This window comes from Nycticebus coucang, chromosome 13 (genome assembly GCF_027406575.1).
Source record: "Nycticebus coucang isolate mNycCou1 chromosome 13, mNycCou1.pri, whole genome shotgun sequence".
NCBI classification, from domain to species: Eukaryota; Metazoa; Chordata; class Mammalia; order Primates; family Lorisidae; genus Nycticebus; species Nycticebus coucang.
The window spans coordinates 99,548,096-99,566,975 of record NC_069792.1 but is presented as its reverse complement, the minus strand read 5'-3'; the positions used below and the strand labels follow the sequence as shown (position 1 = coordinate 99,566,975).

General features: G+C 45.8%; 1 protein-coding gene across 14 annotated transcripts in view; it reads left to right on the top strand.

The window, feature by feature from the left end:
• Positions 1-18,880, top strand: part of PTK2 (protein tyrosine kinase 2) — a 331,183-nt gene that overhangs the window by 291,334 nt on the left and 20,969 nt on the right. For all 14 annotated transcript variants that reach the window (XM_053559586.1, XM_053559583.1, XM_053559587.1 and 11 more), the window contains one exon: positions 1,208-1,339. In XM_053559586.1, coding sequence (XP_053415561.1) covers positions 1,208-1,339 — 132 coding nt within the window. The remainder of the gene's footprint in view (positions 1-1,207; positions 1,340-18,880) is intronic.

Sequence of the window (18,880 nt, the reverse complement as noted above, 5' to 3'; positions counted from 1 at the left end):
GTTCTTGTGCTTCGGTTTTTAACGCGTGGTTAGTGTTATTTAGAAACTGCCTTAGGTCATTTGAAACCTCTGTTGTGAAAATTCCTAAGTTTTCTAGCAGTAATGTATCCCTTTCCCCTCAAAATAGTGGTGATACGTCATTTTGTATTTAGTAGATATCTTTTATTTCTAAAACTCAATTTTTTTTTTATTTTGATGACTCAGCTCTTAGATCCAGATACTCCATCTATGCATATGCTTTCTGGCTTTGTGGATTTTTTTTTTAACTTAAAAAAAAGAAAAAAGGAATAGCCAAGGAGAAATGTTGCTGTCATTATTCCATTCATTGGAAAGGCAAATCCCTAAATTGAGTGTAATTAGCACGTACATGAGGCTAAGGAAGAAATAGGAAGATCAAGCCTTCAGTTCTGTGGACCATGTTTTTTATTTTTACTAAATTATCCTGGTAAAACCAACAACTATTTCTACAGTGTTAGAAATTGTTTATTTGCTCAAAGAGCATCTATAGTTTTCTGCTATTCATGTTGTGTACTTTGGAGTAAACATGTTTAATCCATAATATCATAATATGTGTCATATTTAAACCTTCTGTTTTACTTTAACTTCCAATTTGTTGTGGAGTTTTCTTGTTTGTTTTTTTCATGAGGCAGTCTCCCTTTGTCACCCAGGCTGGAATGCTGTGGCCTCCATAATTCCTTGGACCCTCAAGCTCCTGTACTGAAGCAGTCTTCCCTTCCCACTTCCCTTGTAGCTGGGACCACAGGTGTGAGCCACCATGCCTGGCAGATATTTTTATTTCTTGTAGAGACAGAGTCTTGCTGTAGGTCTAGAACTCCTGGGTTTAAGTGATCCTCCTGCCTCAACCTCCCAAAGTGCTGGAATTGCAGGCATGAGCTATTACCAACCCCAAGTTGTTTCTCTTTTTACTGTAAGTGACAGTATATTCTTTGCACATATCTTGTATTATTTCTTTGGAATAGACACACACACACCCCATAAGTGAATCTATGGATTAAACAATTTAACCCTTTTAACGGTGTTGGACACACATGAAACTGTAGCCTCCAGGAAAGCTACTCCCACAAGCACATTATGGAGACCGTTTTCACCACCTTTGCTTAACTGTTTTCAAAGACACATAAAATAATGTAAGAGCTTTGGAATCAACTTTGGGGACTGGAGATGGTATTTTCTCTCCCCTTTCCAGGACTCCGCAGCACTGGACCTGCGAGGGATCAGTCAGGTGCTGCCGACTCACCTGATGGAAGAGCGGCTGATCCGGCAACAGCAGGAAATGGAAGAAGATCAGCGCTGGCTGGAGAAAGAGGAGAGGTTTCTGGTAATTGTGTTTCAGAAAGGTTTCTTCCACATTTTAAATCCTCTTAGAATCATCCTTTCCAAAGTACGTTAGTTTAATCTCTGGTCCCTAAAACTTGCAAGAGTGGGTTTTTACTTTTTCTTGATTATTTTTTAGGGTTAAATTTCTAAGATTTTAGTAGTGGCATTATGGATAGGCCCAGAGATGTGAGCATCTCTTTGGTTGTTGCATTTCCACGTTGTTTACACAGAAACAACTCCCACTTAAGTGTGAGCTTTCGCATGAAAGCGCTGCATCTCCCCAGACTCACCTTCCTGGCTTTCCTGATACATGTACTGGATGTATCTGGACTTACGGATGGCAGACGTCGTCCTTCAGGCAACTTTTGTCAACAGCCCCCGTGGAAAGCTTCTGGGGGACAGAGAGGAAATGATGGGACAGAGCAGTGTTACTTGACACAAATGTCCTTTTGGACTGAAGGCCCCTGCTGCCAAGCACTGCTGTCCCGTCAGCTGCAGCACCAGGGCCTGTGAGAGCCTACTCCCTATCCTTCTTGAACCCTGAATAGCTATTTCAGTCTTCCTGAAGTAGCCTGGAAAGAAATGTGGTTTGAGAGGAGTCAAAATTCATATTGTTTCCACAAAATCTCAAGCCAGTAACTTTACCTGGTCCCTCGTGCTTTGATTCAGTAAACATTCACTAGATGCTAACTTTGTGCTAATAAGTTCCAGGTTAAAGGACTAGATACCAAGGACGGTAGGTTACAACCTCAGGTCTTAAATTGCTTCAAGTCTTTTAAGCACAGAAACATTTAAATCAAGTAATGGTATTTCACAAGATGGTAGTTTTTTGTGAAACAGTAAACAAACAACTCTGGGTCTGCAGAATTGATAAACATGTAAAAGTCACACTCAGTACAGGATGAGTTGGGGCTGGCCTCAGCAAGCTGTAATCTCAGTGCATGTATGGGGACTTGGAAGTAGGCCACACGAGGAAGGAGCTCTTTCTTACCTATTTTTTATTTAGGCCTCAAGTCACATATGTACCCTATTCAGGTCACTGACGTAGCACACATCCTTCACAATGACTAAGTAACAGTGTTGCTGACACACACACAAGGTGTTCCAGTCACCATCCTGTGTCTTCTCATATTGGCAGTCATCTGATCTTCATGGCCACCCTGTGAAAAAGGCACAGGTCCAGAGTCCTTTGTCCAAAACCCTTGAGAGCATGTGTGTTTTAGAATTCAGTACTTTTTTTCAACTCTAGAAAGATGATGTGCACATTATATGTTACATGAGACTCCAATAGCATCCCAGAGTAAAAACCACAAATATTTCTGCAGCACAATAAAAATATTCACATTAACAGACAAATGAAGACTATAAAATATATCAGTTCAAATCAGGTTTTACTAACATATTCAAAGATTTTACAAATGAGGGTGAAGGAATGTGGGCCCCATCCGTTTGTCATCCTCATCTGTAAAACAAAGAAACAGAGACTCGGAGAGAAGTGAGCACAGGCCATCAGGTTACACAGCTGGGCAGTGTCAGGGCTAGAATTCAGAGTTTTAACACTAGCTAGACTTTTCAACATACGTACAATAAGATTACGTGAAACATTGATAGACATTGTTAGTCATTTACCTTTGGAACAAAAGTTTTTTTGAGACAGAGTCTCACTTTTGTCACCTTCCACAGAGTGCCATGGTGTCATAGCTACCAGCAAATGCAAACTCTTGGGCTCAAGCAATCCTCTTGCCTCAGCCTCCCAAGTAGCTGGGAGTACAGGTGCCTACCACAGTACCCGCTGTTTTTTTAGAGACCTAGTCTCACTCTTGCTCATGATGGTCTTAAACTCCTGAGCTCAAGTGATCCGCCTGCCTCAGCCTCCCAGAGCGCTGGGATTATAGGTATAAGCCCCACTTTCTATGCTTTCAACATTTAAATTTAATCCCAGCACTTAGGAGGCCAAGGTGAGTGGATTGCTTGAGCTCAGGAGTTCAAGACCAGACTGAGCAAGAGTGAGACCCCCGTCTCTAAAAAATAGCCACACATTATGGCAAGCGCCTATAGCCCCAGCTACTTGGGAGGCTGAGGCAAGAGAATCACTTGAGCCTAAGAGTTTGAGGTTGCTGTGAGCTGTGAAGCCAGGGCACTCTTCTGAGGGTGACATAGTGACATTCTGTCTCAAAAAAAAAAGAATGGCTCAGCACCCATAGCATAGTGGTTACAGCGTCAGCCACATACACCAAAGGTGGCAAAACCCGGCCCAGGCCAGCTAAACAACAGCAACAAAAAATAGCCAGGTGTTGTAGTGGGCGCCTGTAGTCCCAGCTACTTGGGAGGCTGAGGCAAGAGAATCGCTTAAGCCTAACAATTGGAGGTTGCTGTGAGCTGTGACACCATGGCACTGTACTGAGGGCAACATAGTGAGACTCTGCCTCAAAAAAAAAAAAAGCCTACTGTTCCCTAGCCCTCAAATTTAATTTAATTTTTTTTTTTTTTTTTTTGTAGTTTTGGCAAGGGCCAGGCTTGAACCTGTCGCGCACACACACCGCCCATATGGGGCTGGCGTCCTACTCCTTGAGCCAAAGGCACTGCCCTTGATTTATATTTTTTAAACTAGGTGTTATACATGTAAATTCTCCAAACCAGTGTTGCTATATTTCAGTCCCAGTGACTGTGTGTGGCTGTGTCAGGGCCCAGGACTGGTCAGGTCTCCGGCCCGGCTTAACTAGGTTCCGGACACAGACTGCTAAGCTACCTTGCTCAGGAATAATTTCTCTTAGGTGCCTGAGGGCTATCTACTTTAGCAGAAGAGAGAGAGAGAGTCTTAGAAAAAGCAGTCTTAGAATAGATAGATCTTAATCTTTAGTAGAGGTGGGTAATCTTCAGCAGAGAGACGCCATGCTGGCATTCTGCAGGCAGGAGAGGAGACAGAGTCAGAGTAAGCTGGTCTATGACAGAATGCACATGCTCCCGACTGCCTTCTCCTCCAGCCTAATATAAGGCTGATCTCGTGCCTCTCTCAACACCACAGGTGTAGAGACTGCCAATTCATTAATGCTCTCATCTCGAGACCTCTCATGCTTTTTAGGTGAGCTAAATCCCTGTCCATGCCCTTTCCACCAAGGTGTTCCATTGAGCTATATAGGTATTTCTTATAACTCTCACTCTTAGCCATAGGCTATATTGGCTGCTACATGGCTGGGTTTGCTATAGATGGGTGTGAAGTGCCTCTGCTGTGATGTTGCTCTGACAAAGTAGGATGTGTAACAAAAACAGAAGGGGACCCTGTGTAGGTCTGGGGGGCCTTGGAGGAGGCATCTGAGCCAAGGCTGAAAGGAGAAATTGGAATTGGCAGGGGACACAGGCTTGGGAAATAGACTGTAGCAGAGGGAAGTTTGTGGGTAACGTCGAGGGGTCATGAGCTAACTTCTGAGTCCTAAGCAGATGTGAGCAGAGCAGAGCACACTCACGGGCAGAGAGGGGAGCAGTCGTGTTCTAAGACTTCTGCAGGACTTCAAGGATTCTAACAGAAGGCTCAAGGTGTGCATTTACTCTCAGGGCTGGGCTGTGGTGGTTGTTCTTTATTTCTTTCTGAGGTTGTTCACGTACGGTGAACAGTGCAGGTTACGTACACAGTTGGGTCAGTTTGGATGCATACAACCCTGTGTAGGACATCCCAGCACTCCAGAGAGCTTCCAAATTATGTTCACAATCTATTCTTACATTTGGATAAATTGTCTCACAGGGATTCTACTTAGTGCTGTGTTGAGTCTACATGACACTGCCTGGGAAGTCACGGAGTTTGTTCACAACTTTCTGGATTTCTCCCATATAGCTTTTTTTTTTTCTTTTTTAAGACAAGTGTACTGCTTTGTTCACTAGGTTAGAATGCGGTGGCATCATCACAGCTCACTGCAGCTTCAAACTTCTGGGGCTCGAGCACTCCTGCCTCAGCCTCCTGTGTAGCTGGGATTACAGGTGTGCACCACTGTGCCCAGCTGATTTTTCTATTTTTAGTAGAGATGGGGTCTTGTTCTGGCTCAGGCTGGTATGACTAATAATTCATTTAAGGTTGTGGTTTGTTTTATTCGTGGATTTTTTTTGGGATTTAGGAATGATTTATTTTGTCATTGGTGGTTTCAAGATCAAATACAATATTGGTTTAAGATGAGTTGAATAATCCCCACCCCTGCCTTTGGTTAGGGTATTTGCCTCTGGTCTTCCTTATTTGGCTGTTTATGAGCACATCAAAATCAGCATGTCCAAAACTGAATTTGTAACGCTCTACTCCAAATTTGCCTCTCCTTTTGTGATTTCTGTGCCTTTTCATGACCTCCCAAGATAGCACCTGAAATGCTTTCCCTTCCACCTTTCTCACTCACAAAGGCACCAGTCCTATTGATTCTATTCCTTAAGCACTGTGTGAATCTTTCCTTTGTAGCCCCTCTTCCTGTCCCTGTGCAGCCATGTGCACATCTCACCTGGACCACATCAGCCTTTCTTGGCTGTGCCTCCCACAGGTATTTACTAAGCACCTCTTTTCCACCAACCCTGTGCTGGACTCCAAAGCTACAGGAGTAAATAAGACAGACGCTGCCCCCAGCCTTGTGGGGCTTATGTTCTAGTTGGGAGAGAATAGGGGAAAGGCTTAAAAAGCAGGTCATCGACCAGAACTGCTGTGGCAAAAACGGTGAGTGGAGAAGGAGGGTAGTTAGTCTGAAAAAGAACCTCTGATACTTAAGTCAAAAGGATGAGGAAAGAGAAGGAAGTACATTCCAGCCCAAGGGAAGTAGCAAGTTCAGAAGTCCTACTGTAGCAGAGAACATGGCCAGTGTGGCCAGAGGCTGAGGTAGAAGAGGGAGGCAGCTCCCAGTGGGGTGAGGAGACCTGGATTTTTTTCATTTTAATGCAGTGGGAAACCATCAAAAGCCTTCTAAGTGGTGATAGCCACTTGTTGTTTTAGGATTATTATGTCCTTTTCAATATGGAGGAAGTCCTAGGAGAGGCAGGAGGAGGACTGGGGAGCTGTACAGAGGCTGTGGACATTGAGAGCATGTGGGGACGGAAGGCGTGAGGCATGCTTCCTTGTCAGTGACCAGGTGGGTAGTCATGACTCCACTGAGCCAGGCAACGGGAGGGGAGAAGGGTTCAGAGCTGGGGGCAGGCAAAGGTGAGTGCTCCACTTGAGGCTTTTTAAACTGGGGTCTCCAGAGTGTGTCCCCTCCAAGCTACAGATACAGAGGGGACAGCCTCAGCAGTAGTTCTGAGTGTCCTCCTTTAAAAACCCACCAGTGGCTGTCACAGGGTGACAGCCGCCGTCCCTGGTCAGCTCCCCCTCAGGGCCCCACCCTCGGTTCTCCAAAAGAGCCCACATCTTCTTCCTGCTTGGCGGCCCTCCTTCACTGCCTACTTCCACTCTTGCTCTTGAGCCTCAGCCTAAATCTCATTTCCTTCTTAAAGCCCATCCTTGTATTCTACTTCATCCACAGTCTCAAGTGCTCTTTTGATGTGTTGCCATAGTATTCAGATGCATGTGGGGTTTTTTGTTTGTTTGTTTGTTTTTAAAGACAGGGTCTCACTTTGTCACTCTTGGTAGAGTGCTGTGCTGTCATAGCTCACAGGAACCTCTGACTCTTGGGCTCAAGCGATCCTCTTGCCTCAGCCTTCCAAGTACCTGGGACTACAGGCGCTCACCACAACACCCAGCTATTTTCAGAGACGGGGTCTTTCTCTGGCTCAAGCTGGTCTCAAATCTGTGCACTCAGGCAATCTACCTGCTTCAGCCTCCCAGAGTGCTGGGATTTACAGGCATGAGCCACCACACCCGGCTCACATGCACTTTTGCCATATTATGGGAGGATAGTCAATTTCTGTTGCAGAATACAAATAGACTATGTTCAGGTGTAGATTATGAGTCACTGGGCAGTTTGAGAGACATAGAATTCATAAAATGTATTAAACATAGAAAGTAAGGTATAAAAAGTATAAACCAACAAAAGACAGGGGCTTCTCTGTCTTGGCACGATGGACGTTTCATCCAGGTATTTCTTCCTGTCATGGACGTTGTAGGATATCTAGCAGCATTCCTGGGTCTACCTGCCAGATGGCAGGACTATGCTCCCAAGTCATAACAACCAGAAATATCTGCAGTGTTCCTGGGCACTTGTAGGTGTCCACGTAAGAACTACTGGTGCAGATGAAAAGAAGGTTGGTCAGCAGGAAGTCTGAAGTAACTGAGAAAAACCTGTGGACATTGCACAGCCCAGGACTCCAGTGTGGCCTGTCCACCCACTTGCCACCTACCCTACATCTTTCCTACCCCGTCTTGTTCTCTTCTGACTGTGTGTGGGGTTGGTTTTTTTTTTTAACTTAATAACCATGCAATTTGAGCATTTTTGTATGGTCTTAACCCTTTCTGTTGGGTGACCTCTGGGATAGCCTACCCAGTGCCAAATTAGAGGCTGTGATTACATTGAGACAATTTCCACATGGCAAATATCTTTCTTTCTTGCTCTGCCATCCTGGCTCGAGTGCAGTGGTGTTGTCATAGCTCACTACAAGCTCAAACTCCTGGGCTCGAGTGATCCTCCTGCCTCAGTCTCTTTTGAGCAACACCATACCTGGCTAACTTTGCTATTTTTGTAGAGATGGGGATCAGTCTTTTGCTCAGGCTGGTTGAGCATAAGTGATCCTCCTGCCTCAGCCTCCTGTAGTGCCAGGATTGTAGGCATGAACCGCCGTGCTGGCCAACAGATACCTTCCTTAATGCTCATAACATAGTGTTGTATTGTTTATTTTCCCTAGCATGCTGAAAGCCCTACAGAGCCAGGCACCACAGACTGTATCTTTGCCGTTTATCATTCAGTTCCCACTGCTGAGCTTACAGAAAGCTCTTCATATTGCAGGAACAGATGTTGCTTAACTCATGCCTTTTCTCATACTGCTATGTCTGCCTGGACTCCTCACCTCCAGCTCCCCATGCCCTGGACTCTGCCTGAAGAATCTCTTTTCATCTTTGAAAGACCCCTCTGTGTCACCTCAAAGATGTTACCTTTCTTTACAGCAGGGTTTCTCAAACTGGGCATTGTTGACATTTAGAGCCAGGCAGTTGTAGGAAACTCCTGTGACTAGTGGGGGTATTTTGCAGCAAATATAATGCTTGAGTGGACTTACTGTAGCATAGTGTGCTGTCCTTCACACTTTCTTTCTCTGCCTAAGTGTGAGCTTCTTGGGGGCAAGAGCTTTGACTTGACTGCCTATGTCCTGCTTTATTTCCTTCCATACGCTTCTCGCTGTGTGACAGCATCTCATTTACCACCAGCAAGTAAGCATCACACTGCCCATTTCCCCTTCATCAGCAGTCAGGCTCAGTATTTGTTGAATGAACCATCTACAGTGTCAGGCGCTGTTAGGCATCTGAGTGTTCGCTGAATGAAAAATAGATGTTGCATGAACCCTGGGAAAGTAAATATTATAATTCTATAAATGAGTGGATTAAAATAAATTTTAATGTGCATAAAAAATCACTGGGGAACTTGTTGTAAAACTCAGAACTGCATCAAATCTAGAGGAACTGAGACTTACAGTGATAACAGACACCCCTCTCGTTGTCCTAGGATCGCTCTCTGATTTTAGCCCTGGGGGTACCTTGAAGGTTTGAAGCAGGTGCTATCTTAGGCAGAGCACAAGTCTGGAAACCCAGAGACCTGTGGCTGGGGCCTGAGCTAGAGAGGACAGAGTGGGATGGGGGAAAGGGGCGGACTTACAAGGGATGAGACTTGGTGAGTTGGTAGGAAGTTGAGAGGAAGGAGGAATCTGGGATAGGAAACCATGCACTGGTGTCATCAAAGTGAGATAGAAAATTCAGACTGAGGGATTTAGTGCCACCAAGTGAGATAGAAAATTCAGAATGAGGGGTTCGTTTCAGGGAAACATGATAACTTCAAGTTTAGATCTATGAGATACACAAGTGGCGTATGGAGGAGGCAGGTGGGTGTAAGGAGCAAAGCCCAGGGTGGAGGGCGGGGCTGGAGATCCAGGTTTTCAGACGTCAGCACTGGGACAGCTTAGCATCTGGGACTGCAGATAAGAAACCTGGCCAGGGTATAGAATGAGAAAGTATCCTGGGTGCCCCTCAGGAATTGAGAAGCTGTTTTGGTGCTGCTGGTGGCAGCTGTCCCTCTGGGTATATCCTTCCTTTCATGAAGAGACTCTAACAGTGGTAATGACACCCAACCACAGTCCTGTTGATGCCGTGTATTTGTAAAGATCTGTGTTTGTTTCAGTGCTGTCTGCTGCTCACAAGCATTTGGTTACTGTGCCTTGGCCTCTGGTGTGAGCTAGGCCCAGAGCTATTGGTAGCTGCCAGGCCAGGCCATCTACTTTTAGGTCCATCTGGTCATTGTCAAAGCTGTATGTCAGGAGGCCATCTGTCCTCTTGTCTTTTTTAGTTGATGTGCTCACATTTGAAGTCCCCAGCTCAGTGAATCCTTACATTTGCATATGTCCCAGTAACCATCACTCAGGTCCGTGTGCTGGACTACTCCATCCCCAGAGGCACATGCATGGCTCAGGTTGGATTCCCCAAACAAAGACAGAGAGAGATGTGCAGGCAGCAGGCTTACTGGGAAGGGTGAGGGAAGCAGGGCTGGGCCTATTGAGCCAAGGGAGGGAGCTGGGCCTTTAGAGCCACACCCATCAGTGTCTGGGTGCCCCCAGGGAGGTGATATAACATAGAAGGAGTGGAAAGGGACTCAGCTGGGAGTCATCAGAAACTCACCCTCGAGAGTGTGTGTGCCACACCTGAGGGAGCTGTAACCTTACTCGCTGCTCTGCCCACCCCCATGCCCCCAGGTTCTCATGCTCAAGCCCAGGTGAGGCCTCTCCCTTCTCCGGAGGTCTTTCCAATGCTTGACTCTGTAGCCCACTCAGCACCTATCCTGTGCACTGGGGATAATAACTTGTAGGTGACAGTGATAAACTAGTTTACAACTGTTCTAAAGTTATTGTAGGGGGAAGGGTCATGGTTTTATAGCAAAGAAAAGCTACTTCGGTTGACATGCACATAATGACCTTCAGAAAATACCGTGGTCTTTCTTTCCTCGTTCTTTGTCAGTGTCTGAGTCACTGGTAGTGAGACCTGGTGGCTGCCTCTGCCTGTTTTCAGTGGGGTTTCTGCCAGGCAGGTTGTTACACATTTACCTGGAAAGTGATCAAACAATGACGTGTTCTCACAGATCATTTCCACATCGGAATGGCAAGGACTGCAGTCCTGTTGTTCACGAAGCAGCAGTGAGGGCTCAGTGGGGTGGTATGCGGAGGAGACTTATTCCACTGGAAAGGGCCACAGCCCTTTCTGTAAAGTGCTTCGTGACGTGCTTGTTGCCATCAGGCTTACTGTTGGATGGTGAGAGATCCCATATGTCTGGGGCCACCTCAGAGTCTGGCTGCATGGAACAGAGGGAGGGTGTGCCAGTCACACTCAGGTATCCCCAACTGAGACTGGCACCTGCCCCTTACTCCCAACCTTGAGCAAATTCCCTCTGTGAAGTACAGATAGTACCTCCCTCATAGGTTAGGGTGAGGAACAGTGTGGTGACTTAGAAGAGCAGTGGAGGGAGGAGGACGCCGTTCATCTTTCAGAGGACTTTTAGCTCTCTCTGTGTCTATCTCCAGAGCAGCCACAACAAGTGCATTGATGAGAATTTTCTGGAGCCTAAAACAAGCACCTCATATGATGGAAAGTTCCCATGGATGGTCCCATAACACCTTCAGCCACTCCTGTCAAGACTAATCTAATAGATTGAGAGATTTTAACCACTTTAGAAGGGATTTTGCAAGGGAGCACCACAGGCATCACTCAGGAACTGGAGTTTTCTTCATCAATATTATTATTGATAAAGTTTTGCTGTTGTTAGTATCCTTAAATTGGTTATTTTTAGCAGTGAGGCGTCAGGTGGGTCATCTGAAAGGGCTGTGTTCTGCAAGGATGCTGCATCTGCTGGAGGGGCAGTCCGGAGCGTGGAGGGTCTTTCCAGTGCAGGACTCATCAAGCTGCATGGAAGGGCCAGTTTGTATCTTTTTCCAAATGCTTTTACACCAAACTCTTATAAAACTTTATAATCAAATTACTTTTTAATTTTTTTTTTTTTTTTTTTTTTTTTTGTAGAGACAGAGTCTCACTTTATGGCCCTCGGTAGAGTGCCGTGGCCTCACGCAGCTCACAGCAACCTCCAACTCCTGGGCTTAAGCGATTCTCTTGCCTCAGCCTCCCGAGCAGCTGGGACTACAGGCGCCCGCCACAACGCCTGGCTATTTTTTGGTTGCAGTTTGGCCGGGGCCGGGTTTGAACCCGCCACCATCGGTATATGGGGCCGGCACCTTACCGACTGAGCCACAGGCACCGCCCTATAATCAAATTACTTAACAAAGAAATTTTTAAAAATACTTTACAAAACACAAGCTTAACCCTTTTATTATAAACACCAATAGCCCAAAACTTGCTGTTTGAATTACTGTATGAAATGTCCAAAGATGCTCACCTTCGCCATCTATTTGCATCCCTTCTGGTTCCTGAGGGACCAGAGTAGAACTTCAGGAAAGTCAGCTGTACACCCAGATTCTGTCCTTTTCTGAAAATTAACTTGCTTCATCAGTAATGTTGCCCCAGTTTTTTCTCGATCATACAGGTGTCCATTGAATGCACTCCATTCTGAGAATTCACATCATTTGTTATGGTTGCATCATTTACTGCCTCCTCTGGTGGGTCAGGAATTCCCTCTTCCAGTTCTCTCTGTTAGCATGACAGCCCTGCCCAGACTGTTTCGTGGCGGCAGCCTGGAGACACCTGCCCATCATCACATGGCCCACAGCAGATGCTCTGTGTTACACTGCACTCCCTTCTCTTGTTCCCAGTTCAGATATTGTCCTTTCCAAGACAGCTCCATGTCTGTGAGTCCACAGCTATAAAAGCTGTCTTGCAGACTGACCAATTTGCCAAAGAGTGCTATTAGTCTTGGTCAGAACCTCAGTCTATGGAAAAGGCTTTCTTTCTTATTGCGCATTGCTTAAAAATAGAGTAACTTTGTGACGTGTTTCTTTCTTTCTTTTTTTTTTTTTTTTTTTTTGTAGATGGAGTCTCACTATGTCACCCTGGGTAGGGTGCCGTGGTGTCATACCTCACAGCAACCTCAAACTCTTGGGCTTAGGCGATTCTCTTGCTCAGCCTCCCAAGTAGCTGGGACTACAGGTGCCCACCACAACGCCCAGCTATTTTTTGGTTATAGTTGTCATTGTTTGGCAGGCCCGGGCTGGATTCAAACCTGCCAGCCCAGGTGTATGTGGCTGGCGCCCTAGCCCCTGAGGTACAGGCGCTGAGCCGACTTGTCTCTTTTTGTTACTATATGCACAGTAATTTTCTTGCTTACTATGTAAAAAATAAGATTTTAACTTTAAAATGAGAAAATCCTGTTTATATAAAACCTACTTTGTATTCTGAGAAATAGTCAAGCATTTTTCCTCTTTATATAGCAGACCTAGTCAGAATGAAAGATAAATGCTAGGAGGGGGGTCTAGAGGGCAGTGGCAAGAGGCTGTCTGTCAGGAAACAGCTGCTATTCTCATGGCTGCTCCTGGGCAAGGACACAGCCCTGTTCTTCCCTTCCTGCTGGGTTCCATGGGTGAAGGTAGTGCAGATCATCAAGGAGCACAGAACTTGGAGTTGGAAGCCTTAAGTTTGAAGTTCCCTAGAGCTATACCAGTGTGACAGCAAAGACTGGAACTGAGTCTTTGCTGGTAGTTCTGTGTCCCCAGAACTTCAAGCAGGGCCTTCCCAGGCTGTGACCAGCCAGAGCTCCCATGTACTCCTGGTGAGAACGGGCCGGCCTGTGTCCAGCAGTTGCTCTTCTGGCCTGTGCCTGCTTGTCACAGTGCTCATGAGAGCATGGATTTGGGGCAGCCAGGAACTGGAAATAATCTCCTTGCCCATTAATAGCAAAATGGATAAATATTCATGCAGTGGAATATTGCACAACAGTACAAAAGAAAATCTAGGAGGTAGGACCCTAGATGAGTTCATGAAGTCATCCTAAAGAAAGTGCTACATACCTCATTGCTTTATATTACTGTGGTCACCTCCCAGTACTCCCCTTGGCCATCTGGTAACTGTAGTGATATTCAGCAGTGAGGTATGTAGTGCTTTTCTAGGATGAGTTCTTGAACTTAATTGTCTGACCTTGTGTTACCACACACAGTCAACAGATGAATCTTCCATAATGATTACAAACGATGCCAGACACAGAAGAGTTTGTATTTTATAGTCCAATTTATGTCAAGTTGAGAGGCAGGAGTAGAGTAGTCTGTGGTCCTGTAAGCACATGGTCCTCTGAGGAGGCAGGTACCAGCTGGTGAGGGTACGTAGGAACTTGCTGGGTACCTGTTCTGTTATCTTCATCTGAGCAGCGTGTTTTATGAGCGTATACATGTACTGCGTATAAAAATGTGTTGACCTTTACACTTAAGATATTTACACTTTGGCTGGGTGTGGTGGCTCACGCCTGTAATCCCAGCACTCTGGGAGACCAGTGCAGGAGGATCACTTGAGCTCAAGAGTTTGAGACCAGCCTGAGCAAGAGTGAAACCCCATCTCTACTAAAAATAGAAAAACTTTTTCTGCCTGTAGTCCCAGCTACACAGGAGGCGAAGGGTAGAGGATCGCTTAAACTCAGGAGTTTGGGGTTGCTGTGAGCTGTGATGCCACTGCACTCAAGCCTGGGACAACAGAGTGGGACTCTGTCTCACAAAAAAAGAAAAGTAAAACGGTTGAGCGTGTCTTTCCATTCACAGAACATCATTTCAAAATTAAAACCCTGTCTTCAGGAAAATATCCCATTAGGGAATTGTGCATAAAAAGCAAGTCATTTTGGAAGAAAAAGTACCAATGTACTCAGCCCTAATATGAAACTAATTTATAGCATTCATACGAAGGCTACAACCCAATCTCAGTTCAAGAATATGGGGAAGGGGGCAAGGGAGGGGGAGGAAGGATGGAGGGAGAGTGATTGGTGGGTCCACACCTAGGGTGCCTCTTGGAAGGGTGCAGGTGAAGTTTACTATGTGTAGAATATTAGGGTTTGAACACAATAATTAAGAAAATGCTGGCTCGGTGCCTGTGGCTCAAGTGGCTAAGGCGCTAGCCACGTACACCTGAGCTGGCGGGTTCGTATCCAGCCTGCGGGCGCCTGTAGTCCCAGCTACTTGGGAAGCAGAGGCAGGAGAATAGCTTGAGCCCAAGATTTGGAGATTGCTGTGAGCTGTGATGCCGCGACCCTCTATCCAGGGCAACAGCTTGAGGCTCTGTCTCAAAAAAAAAAGAAAATGCCAGGCAGCGCCTGTGGCTCAGTGAGCAGGGCGCCGGCCCCGTATGCTGAGGGTGGCGGGTTCAAACCCAGCCCCAGCCAAACTGCAACAAAAAAATAGCTGGGCGTTGTGGCGGGCGCCTGTAGTTATAGCTACTAGGGAGGCTGAGGCAGGAGAATTGCCTAAGCCCAGGAGTTGGAGGTTGCTGTGAGCTTTGTGAGGCCACGGCTCTCTACCAAGGGCGATAAAGTGAAACTCTGTCTCTACAAAAAAAGAAAAAAGAAAAGAAAATGCCATGAAGGCTATGTTAACCAGTTTGGTGAAAATATTTCAGACTGTATATGGAACCAGCACATTGTACCTCATGATTGCATTATTGTTCACAGCTATGATTTAATAAAAAAAAGAAAAAGCAGGTCATTTCATGGGATTATATGGAAATAAAAGTAGATAATTTATGAATGTGCATGTACACGAAACACAGTTCCTTACTCCGTAAGTAAACAGTAAATATGAGTTGTTTTTTTTACCTAAATAAAAAAAAGTAGGGTGGCGCCTGTGGCTCAGTGAGTAGGGTACCGGCACCGGCCCCATATACCGAGGGTGGTGGGTTCAAACCTGGCCCCGGCCAAACTGCAACAACAAATAGTCAGGCTTTGTGGCAGGTCCCAGCTACTTGGGAGGCTGAGGCAAGAGAATCGCCCAAGCCCATAAGCTGGAGGTTCCTGTGAGCTGTGACGCCACGGCCCTCTACCGAGGGCAAAAAAATGAGACTCTGTCTTAAAAAAAAAAAAAAAAAAAAGAAGTAAAATACTCCCTGCACACAGAAGGTACTTCCTGTCTGTTGACTGAAGCCTCCTTTACTATTTAACAACTGTCTGCCTGACACAACTCGTCTTCTATCTGAGCTTAAGTGTCTTGTCCACAAACTATTTCTCCTGCCTCATGTTTTCACTGAAGCATTCCTTCAGCACTTATGCACGGCCACTCTGTGCAAGGTGCTGCCAAGCGCTGCCTTAATTCTGATAGTAACCATCTGAGGTGGTGCAGGAATGAGTCTGAAGAGGTCAAGGGGCAGGGACAGTCAGGTCACAGGCAGAATGCCAAGGGTGCTCATTTCCTCCCACCTGAAAATCCAGTCTCCTGCCTGGTGACAGAGGTTGTAGTGAAGCCAGCAGCTCCATAGCCTCTGAGTTCATGGGGCTTAACATCTAATGATAAGAAACAGAAATGCTCAACTGTTTGGGGGAAGAGAGGAGAGGAAAATTACAACACTGCAGTATTTAAGAATTGGCAGAGAGGGGTGGTGCGGAGTAGGGCATTGGCCCCATATGCCGGAGGTGGTGGGTTCAAACCCAGCCCTGGCCAAAAACTGCAAAAAAAAAAAAAAAGGCAGAGAGTTTTAGAATGGTAAGACAGGGCTGCTAGGCTGCTACAGTGAGAGAAGACTCTGCTCTCAGGTCCTCCTGACAGAGGTACATGTCCAGACATCTGTGAGCAATTTGGAAACTTAAGCCAGGAATTTTCCAAAATGTTCAGACCCTTTGACTCAATTCCTTTCTTAGAAATCTGTTCCTAGGAAACAATCAAGGCTTTAGTCAAAGATTTCTATACATAGAAGTATTTATCTACAGCCTATTTATATAATTGAGGTTTTTTTGTTTGTTTGTTTTTATGAGACAGAGCCTCAAGCTGTCACCCTGGGTAGTGTGCCATGGCATCATAGCTCATAGCAACCTCCCAACTCCTAGGCTTAAGCGATTCTCTTGCCTTAGCCTCCCAAGTAGCTGGGACTACAGGTGACTGCCACAACACCCAGCTATTTTTTGATTGCAACCGTCATTGTTGTTTGGCAGGCCCCGGGCTGGATTCGAACCTGCCAGCTCAGGTGTATGTGGCTGGCGCCTTAGCTACTTTAGCCACAGGCGCCGAGCCTATAATTGAGGTTTTTAAAAATGATCCAAACGTCCAATAGGAGAACTTTATTTTAATACTTACGTGGTGCTAACTTTATACTGTGCCAGTATTAACTCATTTCATCCTCTAACAATCCTGTGTTATAGTTACAATTACTCATTTTAGAGATAAAGAAATTGAGACCCACCTCACACAGCTTATAAAGGTTGGGGCTGGTACAGGTCCTGAAAGTAACCATCAAATATCATGCTCTTTGCTCCTAAATGGGTCAATATGAATTTCCTGAAAATGAGGACAGTCTCTTAACCACAGCCCAGTTATCAACATCAGGACATTAACAGCAATGTAATGCTGCTAACCTGCAGGCTCTGTGCCTGCTTCATCAGTTGTTCACTTGACAGCCTCCCCAGGGAAGGTTCTCCATCGTAAGTTGTATCACTTGCCATGTCTCTGGAGTCTCCTTTAAGGTTGAATGGTTCTGTGGTTCTGCCCAGAGTGTTTCCTGACCTTGATGCTCATGCCGAGTAATGTTCTGTGACTTGTCGCTCTGAAGTCTGGTCTTCTCGGGCACATTTTCTCAAAGTCCGTGGTGTTTAGGAATCTTCGTCTTCACTATGTCTGGGGTGTTGAGGACTGCTTTCTGTACTCAGGCAGCGGCAGAGCGGCAGCACTGTACACGGGAGGGCTGGAGAAAGCCTCCATGACCTCCCTCAATTATCGGTGGGGATGTGTTGGCCCTGTTTTCTCTTCCTGCCTGTCGGAAGGTTCTGCCTTTGAGGTCAGGGACTACCTACCTCTTTGGCTTTCCTACCCAGTCACTGCTGGGGGCGCCTCTGGGAGAGTCCTTTCTGCAGCAGTTGCCCGCTGCGTGCCTCTGGCTTGAGCTTCCCCATGGGGAATGGGGTTTATGTATTACTAAGATTGGGGGGAGGATTCCTTTTTAAAATTATTATTTCTTGGTACTGTAGTGTATATAAATGCAGTACAGTGTTTTATCCTTTAAAGTTGTTTTTTTTTAAGTTATACCCTTCAGAATTCAGAAATATTTGTGTAAGACTTCTCTGGTTTACTTATGGACAGAGTTCTGTCATACTTCATAGAAGTGTGCTTTCTTAACATGCATTGAGAATTTAGGTCATTTTCTACCTGTATTTAGCTATTATTTTTCCACTAAGGGGAATATCTTCTTTTTTTTTTTTTTTTTAGCCCGGGCTGGGTTTGAACCTGCCACCTCCGGTATACGGGGCTGGTGCCCTACTCCTTTGAGCCACAGCACCACCTGGAATATCTTTTTTTTTTTTTTTTAACATAATAGCTTGGAAGTTAATTCATTCTGCAACAGCTTGTTGAGTGTGGGCCATGTGCCAGCCAGGAAATGTGCCAAGCACTAAGGAATCAGGCTGGTGCACATTGGGGTTATGTAAATTCTGTTGAATAAACAGATAACAGGTAAGATGTGCTTTTTGCCCTCCACTTACTCTGCTCCCTTTCTGAGTGCTGTCCAGTCCATCTCAGGATCTCTGATTATCAGAAACTTTTTCTATAAATGAGCTAAAGTCTGCCCAATATTCAAGGGCAACACATGCTTTCCCTTGTGACAACCCTAAGAACGGTTTACAGCTGTTACTGGGAACTCTCTGATTAACTGTCAGTAACTCCTTGTATCACCTATGCTCAGACCTCGGGCATTTTTTGAGGGTCCAGTACATTCCAGGCACCACTGTGCCGTGCTAGGAGGAAAAGAAAGAGAGTGGGGGAGTAGGCAAAGGACAGTGCAAGGAGGGAAGTTCACCCTCTCAGCCATCAAAGGGTCGCTCTGATCTTCATGGTGAATGTGTCCTTCACCAACTTCCCACTACAACCTGGCATCCACAACTGACCCAGGGCCCACAGTGAAGAACTTGGACTTGATCACCATAGACCATGGAGGAACAGTCAAGATCTAATATAATGAAAACAGCACTTTAGAGGTGCTCAAAGGCGGAGGCAGAGAGACTGACTAAGAAGCTGGTATTGTGAGGGGACTTGGGCCACTCCAGTGGAACTGGGAAAAAGATGAAGCTCATTTCTACGTCACCCACCCAAGAAGTGCTTGTGGATCGTGAACTTGGTGCCTAGCCCTTGTCAGGGACAGGAAATAGGAGATAAAGAGACAAAGCAGATACCAAAACATTCCTTGTCTAATGAGGAAAGTATTAGAATTACTGTGTGCTGTGTGCCAATGTAGAGCTCTCTGTAAGGCACACACAAAGATGCAACCAATTCTGCTTGAAGA